Genomic DNA, 9,078 nt, shown 5'->3' with positions numbered 1-9,078 from the left:
CGCCGGGAAGTGCTCCTGGGCCGGACTACATTTCCCAGAGAGCCTCACACCGAGCAGGCAAATCCCGCGAGATTTGGCGGGGCTCGCTCCGGGACTCCATTTCCCGCGATCCCTCGCGCGCCGGAAGCGGCGGCGCGGCGGTTCCGCGGCGGAGGCCCAGGGCAGCGGCGGAGGCGGCGGGACGGGCTCCCGGTGGTCGCCATGGACGTGACCGGGCCCGAGACTGACTGGCGCAGCACCAACTTCCGCCAGAAGCTCGTCAGCCAGATGTGAGTGAGAGCCGCGGGCTCGGTGATGGGTAGGTAGGCCGCGCTAGGGCCTCGGCTGCTGCCGCCCTCGGGGCCGCCGGCGGGGCCGTGCCCCGGTCCCGGCCGTGCCCGCTCCTCTGCGTGGCTTTCCGGGCCTGCCATGGCTGGCTGGGTTCGTGCCCGCTCCCCGGTGTTTCCTCTCCCAAGCGTGGCCCTCTCCTGAGGGAGCCTCGTTGCCAGATTTGCCCAGAGCCTGTGCGGGGTAACCGGGACCGGTCTGTGACTTGATTTGATTTTCCCGATCCTCCTTCTCTTCCGCTTTCCCCTTCCCCAGCAATACCGATTTCCTACCCTGCTTGACAGCGTCTGGTTTAGGGCTGTGATTTTGCCAGTGTCAATGATGTTGTGAAATTCGGCATATTCAGCCCTATGAAAATGTCTGTAATGGGCTTGTGTGTGACTTTTGGGGGCAAATATGAAATAAAAATGCTGGTGCTTTAATGTGAAGTTCAGCTTGTTGCCTTTTAAGTTTTCCTTGGTGCTCTGCAGGCTTTTTCTATATTTAAAGGTTTTTCTTCCCCTTGCAAGGTGGTGAGCACAGAAGTGCAAGCACTGCTCATTCTTTCTAAAGTGATGTTGGAGTGCTAATTCGTGTATTTTGGAAAGTTTGATATTCTCTTGTTGGTTTTAGCAATCAATACCTAAAACGGGACTGTTTTTTATGACGTGAGCGGTGTGAGTGTTTGTGGGTTTCCTACAGTTCGGGTGCTGTTCCAGAATGAAACTGGTGCAGTATTCATTGAAGCAGTAGGATGGTGTTTGTCTGTCAGAGCCAGCCAGACTTCCTTGGTGCTCACAAGGGATGTTTCACTTTCTAAACTTTCTGTAAAGTCATTAATCTTGTTAGATTAATCCCTTACTTCCTCTCTGTTCTGCTGCTTTGTCAAAACAAGCAAACAGAAGTGCCCTGAATGCTTTGAGGAAATAAACGTGAGTAAGCACATGCAAACCCAACACAATCAAACATGGAGTTTGTATTTGCCCTGCAAACTGCAGTGTGGTTTCTCTAAGCAGCAAACAATGCTCAAAAATGTTTCAGTGGAAGTGCACAATAAGGGATTAAAACATTACTGCTACTGACCAAAAAAATCTTTAAGTTTAATGCCAAATGAAGAGATGACAGTAATCCTAAACTTTTAATACATGCCCTCTATTTATTTTCTTTTACACAAGTGCACAGATGTCTCTCTATGATTCATGTACTTTTTATTAGGTGTAGTGACTGCCTTTTTTTGTCACTTCCAGTTTAACAGGATGGATCAGATATTTGCATTCATGGCCTTGTTTCAAAAGCAAGCAAAACTGTTACTGGGCTGACTGGGACGAGTTGTTACAGTGACTGCAGCAGACTTTTTAAAGCAGTTATTGTGTTTTAGGTATCCAAAACAGCCTGGCCTGGCTCCATGGGGCCCTTGGGATAAGATGAATGAGAAATAAAAGCAATGCACTTGCTAAAAACTGGAGCTCTCATGCAGCAAGTTCCTGTTTCTTTCCAGAAGCTCCCAGCTTTGTCATTAGAGGCTGATGTAGTAGGTGGAAGAGGGAGGTAAATAAGTATCTGGAGAATCACCTGAAGTTTTTATCCTCTGTGGGAAGGTTGTTCTGAGCAGTTAATGAAATACAGTCTTAAATGTGTGTGCACATCTTGCAGCTCATCCTGCAAGCAAGAGGTGACACTTGTCAAGGGAAATGTTAACACTTGGTCTTGAACATTAAAAGCATGAAACAATCACAGAACTCATTTTGAATTATCTGAATAGTTTTTGAGTTTTGAGGCAGCCTCTTCAGAGCTGCTGGCTATGGCTGTCTCCATTTGTTGCAATTCCACACTTGGGTTTTCACGACAGCACTGAATTGAAGTTTTCTGGGTTTTGGCTTTGTTTGTCAGCAGTGATGTTGTGAGTGACCATTTCAGTGTGTGTATCCTGAGGGATCTCTCAGTGCTCCAGGTGTTTGATTTGGTTGTGGACATTTGGGAGAATTGTGCTTTTCATGTCCTGAGTCCAGTCCTGGGTGCTGTGGGGCTGCAGGGCTGAGCAGAACTTCCATACTGGAGCAGGACTGGGAAAGCCTGAGCTCCAGTGCCTGAGGCTGAGGGGCAGCTCTGGCTTCTCCCAGGGTGTTGCAGAAGTCAGCAGTGCTGTAGGAGTGTGGATAAATACTTGTGCTTGCAGGGCACCACTTTATCCTGGCCCTCACAAAGCTCCAGTACACCCTGGTGCCTTGGGAGCCTCCCTTCTAAAAGCCTTTCCTTCAAATGCCTTTAGATGTTGGTATTGCCTGAAGGACAGCTCTGCTCTGGGATGTAAACTCAGTTTGTGGCTGGGTCTGGTGCCTGCCCTGAGCTGCTTGGGGGCTGTGGGAGCAGGGAATTGTGCTCTGATGGGTCCCTGGGGTGCTTTGGGAGGTGCTGGCCCTGCATCTCCTTGTCCTGGTGTTCCACTGCAGCAGCTGCTTCACACAGTCCTGCTGGGCACTGCCCAGGGAGGGAGCTGGGCCACTCTGGAAGGAGAACACGTTTTCTGCAAGGTTTTTCTGTTAGACCAGCTAGCCTGAGTGAGAGCTTGCACATATTTGGGCTGGAAAAAAGCTTTGTGAGAGTGGAGGGGGAATTCCTGAAGCTGCTGGTGGTGCTGAATGCTGCATCTTGTGAAACCACAGCTCTGAGTGTTCTGCATGAAATCAGATTTTTAGTGCACATCTACACATTTACTAAGTGCTTACAAAGCAGATGGAGGTTGTCTTGGTTGGGACCATCTCATTCCCAAAGTTTTGGAGAGCTGGGAGTTCTGCAAGGAATGTGCTCTGTGCTAAAGCTATGACTCTTTTTTAGCTGACTTCCCTATGTAAAAAATGTAACTGTTTTTATGTTGATTGCAGTTAAATATGTGAACAAGGAACAAGTTCTGTGGTTTTGTTTCTTCCCAGTCTAAACCTTTATTGGAATTCTAACAGACAGGACTTTTTCAGTAATGGAAATGTAACCACAATAACACATCTTCCATGTTCTGTAATGTCAAGAGGAAATGGTTCATATAAAAGCAGATAATTTCTTTGCTGTGGGTTTTTTCCAGGTTCCTGATCCCATGTTGATCACTGTCTCTGTCACATCCCCTAAGTGCTACTTACACCTTACTTTCTTTGCTTGCCTCTTTGCAATCTTTGTCTTCTCTTTTTGTCTGCTCAGTTTTCAGTGCTCTCAACACGAAAGGCATTCTCATTATACTGAGACTGGAAAGTTAAGGAGCATTCAGAGCAGTGTGGATTTAGAGACAGCCTTTCCAAAAAGGAAGGTGTGAAAAAAAGGAGAATTGGGTATAGCTTCTATAGCTTCTTCCTCCACAGCAGAGCTCTTTTCTGAGCAGGTCACTTCAAGGCTTGTTTGCCCCTGGAGGAATTGTTGCTCTGCACTATGTTCAGATTCTGCTGCAGTTTAAGGAAGCTGCATTTATGAGCAGCATTGTTTTGGTGGCTGCCAGACCCCACAGAAGGTTCCCTTGCAGCAGGTGCAGTGTTCTGCTGTGTTCTGTGGTAAAGGCTGCAGCAGTGCAGCTGCTGGTTTGCAGCCTAAGCTCCTGCATTTTAAGGCTGTAGCATCTGCTCTTCTCTGCTGAGACTGTCCAAAGTTTAATAAGATTTTCTTTTTTTGGTAAACCCATTTGATTTAATCTTCTTGCAATCTAAGTCTCATTTTCCAAGTTCTGTTTGCTTTTGCCAAGGCAGCCTGTTAGCAAATCTCTGATGTTAACCAAGTCCAAAGTGCATCATCTGTCTTGTGTCCCCCAACATTCCAGCAGTCATTGAGTTGATTCAGAGAGCTGAACCCATTTACTTCTTGTGCAAGCACCATTCCTGCTGCATGGGAGGTCACAGAAATTCAGGGGAAATAAACCAGTAGTGTCTCTTCAGAGTGGCTGAAACTTCCAGGGGTCACTGCCCTGACCTGCATTTTTAATGTTGGGTAGCTGCTCATGCAAGGCAGTCACCAAGAAATAACTTTCTGATATGTTAATCACAAAGTGGAAGGAAGTATTTTCTGATCACTGGTTTGTGGAATGGAGACTGTAACTGCCAGGCTGCTTTAGCAAAGAACAGGTTTTGCAGGAAAGTTTCTGAGAATGACAGTGCCTAGAGGATTGGAACAAGGCTTCACCTGGCTGAACTCCTTGTTTTGGGATGTCTTTCTCTGCATATTCCATAGTTGAACTGCTTGCTGCTCTTTGATGTACTGAGAATGCTCCTCTTTTCCCCTCATGTCCCCTCCCACCCTGCCCATGCTGCAGCTCTGCCCTCCTCTGTCCCCAGCCCTGCTCCCCCTCATTGTCCTCACTCACTGGTTAAGCCTCTGTGCCTTTAAACAACCTTTTTTGTTTTATTCCTCCACCTTATGTTTAGAGAATTCTTTTGGAAAATCCTCATGCTAGGAAGCTCAGTCTCATTGTTTGCCAAACATGGATTACATTAATCCTGTCATTCAGTTTTCCTCAAATAAACAAGTGCTGCTATTTTGTCAAAATAATGCATCAGGCAGTGAAATAATGACTTGTTTAGCAGTTGGCTTTGAATTTCTGCAAAGAATATTTGTGTTGCCTTTTAGAAATTAGTTGGCTTTTTTCTCCATTATTTGAAGAAACTTTATAGGGTGGCAGTTTTAAATAATAGGTGGTGGTGATTTGGTTTGGGGTTTTTTTTGTGGTGGGTATTTGGGTTATTTGTTTTTAATCTATAAATGAGAGAGGAGTAAAAAGCTGTTTCACAGACCTTTCTAACTACAGGAAGTATTTGTAAGACCCTCAATTAAAATCCAGCCTTGTTTTTTTCCTCTTTTGTTTTTCAGTGATGAAGCCATGAGGAAAGCTGGTGTTGCCCATAACAAATCTAGCAAAGACATGGAGAGCCATGTGTTTATGAAGGCCAAAACAAGGGTAAATCTCTATTTGCTTCCAGAAGTTATTGGCTGTTAAAAGAAGTTTGTAATGAATTGTAGAAATACAGAGCCAGTGCACTTAGGAATAGAGATTTGTGTGAAATTTGGATTTGTATGTGCTGCTCTTCTTTTACCTTGAGGGGAACTGGGGAGTTCTGCATCCAGCAGATGCATCAGACTGGCCTCAGTGCCAGCCAGCTTTGCTGCTGCTGCAGTGTTTCATGCACCTGTGGAGCCACCTTGTTCTTACTGAATGTCTGTGTGTAGTGAATTGCATGGAATTTCCTTTATCTGCACTGTAGCACCATTCCAGTTTGGTGGTCAGGAAAAAAATATCAATGAAAAGGCTCTGTAAGAGTAACCCCAAGGGAAGAGCTGTGCTCTCTGTGAAAGTCTGGCTCTAATGTACACTCATGCACTCTTATCAAATCATAACCTGCTTCCCTGCAGCTGTGTTATGGGAAATTGGATAGTGGTTTTGTCTCCAAATAAGCCATGTTTGAAATGGAACCTGTCCTGGTGAAAATGTTACAATGCTGATGCCACAAATCTGCACCCACTGTTGGCATCCTCCTGATGAGTTGTTTCATGGGTTTGTCTCAGCCTCTGCAACTTCCTACAAATTATGAAGCACACTAAGAAAATACTTCAGAGAATATTTATCTTTTCACTTCTGACACTTCTGTCACGTTAGTTTTGCAAGTTAATAATTTACTTGCAATATGAATTTAGCTTTAAAAAGAGTTACTGTAGTACAAATGTGACATAATTCAAGGACTTCAATAATTCAGTGTGCAAAGTAAGCAGGTTCTGTCCTTAGAGAAAAGGAATTATAGTGGATAAGAAGTGGAGAATGTATGTTGATTTATAATATTTGCATATTGAGGTGCTGCTATTAGTGTGGCTGTCAGGGAGGTTCTTCCCTGTGAATTTTGTGGTTTCTTGGTGTTCCTTCACCATCAACCACAATGACGTGTTAGTGAAAATATTCCTGCTTCATAAACAGACTGTTCTTGGAAGTGAACTGCTCTGAAAAGCCCACACACATTGGAGAGTAAAATCCAGTGTGTTGAGGAAGAATACTGAAGAACCAGAAAGTAATGGTTATTCTGTTTTCATTTCTTATGCTAAAATAGCCATTTTTCACCTTTAGGAGGAGTATCTTTCTCTTGTGGCCAGGCTCATTATCCATTTCCGAGACATTCGTAAGTAATTTTTTACTTTTGGTTTTACTTTCTTCTCAGTTGTGGTTTCTCATTGAATCATCATCAAAGAAAAGTAAATTTTAGGGCTTCTGTGTGTGATTCTACATGTGATTCTTAGAAAGTTGAAGACTTTTTCTTTAAAAGAAAATCTTTAGAAGATTTTTTCTTTAAAAATCTTCCTGTAGTATGCATGCCTAATTTATAAATCCCGTTTCTCTTACACATCATCTATAATTGAAAAGTATTTGAGAAATTATTTAAACTTGCTACTTTTCCTACTTCCTAATTTTTTTCTGTATCTTTGCTTTTTTCATATTTTTGTATAGCATTCTGATTACCCAATGGGGCTTAGGTTAATGTATTTTATTAGAGCTACAGTAGATAGTGGGTTTTTAAAATTTATTTTAAAAATTATGTAGAGAGTATATCCAGAAGGTCAATGTGACAATATTAACAAAGATGATTCATCATTTTTTCTTTGCAGACAATAAGAAATCTCAAGCCTCAGTCAGTGGTAAGAGTTCCTTTTTTGTTGTTGTTTTCTTCCTTCCCATCCTCTCCATTTCTAAATAGAGCAGCTTAGACATCAGGGCTGTGGTTACTAAGAATAAAGCATCTGTGTATTGCCTAGCTGGGATTTTAAATGCATTAAATGCTGCTGGAGCAAAGGAAGGGGAGCAGGACAGTCCTGGAGTTGTTCAGTGCTGGGGTGGGAGGCTTGGCCAGTGCTTTGGGTGTAACAGTGCAGGCTTCTTTGTGCCCCTCTTTGCATTTCTGTTAGCTCACAGCAGTAAGGTTCAGGAGAGCACCAGAGGGATTGAAAATCATCTGCTGAGCAGCCCAGGCTCCCTCCTGTTGCCAGCTGTGGCTCTCCAGGTGTTGCACCAGAGGCAGAAATATTTGTGGTGCTATTGGGTGAGCTTAGATCTGGTCCTGGCTTCTGCCTCTGTGCTCATTCTCACTGCAGTGGATGTCAGGGACATGTTAGGGTGTGGTGCTGTGCTTTCATCCCTCTGGAGGGCAAATATGCACTCTGTGGTTGATGAACATGCAGTCTGGCCTGCTGGAAATTATTTTATAAGTATTCTTAAGGAAGAGGTGGTGTGTGTTCTGTACCTGGTTCATATTGCTTCTGCACCCTGTGTTGTGTTTTGGCCTCCTGAATTGCCTTTCTCTTTCTAACTTCACTTTTCTGTGTGCCCAGGATTCAGATGATGAAAAATGTCTTGAAAGGCACTGAATTTATTCAATGCATAATACCAGTGATGTTAGAGGGGCAGTGTATAGCAAAGTACATCCTCTGCTCTGAGCATTGCTTCTCTGAAAAGGAAGATCCACACTGGGACTCTCTTGGTTTTTGAAGTTAAAGCTTTATATCCTCATGGAGTTTTGTTGGCAGCTTGTGTATCAAGTTGGAGATGGCCAATAAGTTCTTTTCTCTGATGTATTTAAAATCTGTGTGGAACTTCACAACACTGCAGCACTTTCAATCACCTCTGTCTTTACAGAGAGGCAGAGATGTACCAGAAGCCTCACAGGCAGGGCAGTGAATCTGATTTTGTCAGGATATTGGGTCTGCTCATGGTCTGCAGTTGCCAGATCAGAGAGTGGATGATGGAGAGCAGGGGATTGTGGACCATTGCATGGCTGGCTGCATAGCAGTGTCTGTTTCCTTTGCAGATCCAATGAATGCCCTGCAGAATCTAACTGGGGGTCCTGCAGCAGGGGCACCTGGCATGGGCATGGCTTCCCGAGCTCAGGGGGCACCAATGAGTGGCATGGCAGGCCTTGGTCCAATGGCACAGCAGATGAGTCTGCCAGGGCAGCAGCAGCCTCCTGGAACCTCAGCAATGGCCCCTCATGGCATGCCTGGGGTCTCTACAGCCACTCAGCAGAGTAAGTGTTCCTTTGCTTCAGCCACTGAAGTTGTGGGATCAGCTTTGCAGTAAAAGGGCCTTTCCTCAAGGGAAGGGTGCTGAAGAGATGTCATACTAGGTGCCATACTAGGTGTCATACTAGGTGCCATACTAGATGTCATACTTCTGGCTAAATCAGCCAAGTGAACTCAGAAATAATTGATTTCAAGTACTGCTACCTAATTGGATAAATGTCTTCCTTGGTATAGCCAACACAGTAGAGCTGTTGTATGAGAAAGTTCTTTCATCATGTCACCTTCAGAACATTGTTTTCTTTCATCATGTCACCTTCAGAACATTGTTTTTTTCAGAACATTGTTTTCTTTCATCATGTCACCTTCAGAACATTGTTTTCTTTCATCATGTCACCTTCAGAACATTGTTTTCTTTCATCATGTCACCTTCAGAACATTGTTTTCAGAACATTGTTTTCTTTCATCATGTCACCTTCAGAACATTGTTTTCTTTCATCATGTCACCTTCAGAACATTGTTTTTTTCAGAACATGGTTTTTGCCTGTGCAAACATGTACCCAGGTTTTCCATGGTAAGGCGCTTCCTGCTGGTGACCTCAGTGTACATTTCTTCCTGCATATTTTTACTCTTTACTTACTGACAGTGGAGGGAGAGTGAATTACAAGTTGGTAGTACAAAGTGTGATTAATTCTGCTGTTAATCCATTTGAGGAAGCAAAAGTATATACTGCTAAGGAAGGACATGAAT

General features: G+C 44.1%; 1 protein-coding gene across 4 annotated transcripts in view; it reads left to right on the top strand.

Moving 5' to 3' along the window:
• Positions 1-49: 49 nt before the first annotated feature.
• MED15 (mediator complex subunit 15) overlaps positions 50-9,078 on the top strand; it is a 29,589-nt gene continuing 20,560 nt past the window's right edge. For 3 of the 4 annotated variants that reach the window (XM_054645668.2, XM_054645664.2, XM_054645663.2), the window contains exons 1-5: positions 50-269; positions 5,146-5,233; positions 6,389-6,440; positions 6,925-6,954; positions 8,121-8,336. In XM_054645668.2, coding sequence (XP_054501643.1) covers positions 202-269; positions 5,146-5,233; positions 6,389-6,440; positions 6,925-6,954; positions 8,121-8,336 — 454 coding nt within the window. In that variant the 5' untranslated portion in view covers positions 50-201. Of the gene's footprint in view, positions 299-5,145; positions 5,234-6,388; positions 6,441-6,924; positions 6,955-8,120; positions 8,337-9,078 lie in introns of all 4 variants that reach the window. The other variant, XM_054645667.2, reaches the window with a different exon arrangement.

The sequence above is a fragment of the Agelaius phoeniceus genome, chromosome 18 (assembly GCF_051311805.1).
Source record: "Agelaius phoeniceus isolate bAgePho1 chromosome 18, bAgePho1.hap1, whole genome shotgun sequence".
Taxonomy (NCBI): domain Eukaryota; kingdom Metazoa; phylum Chordata; class Aves; order Passeriformes; family Icteridae; genus Agelaius; species Agelaius phoeniceus.
This window is presented reverse-complemented; position numbering and strand designations above follow the sequence as displayed.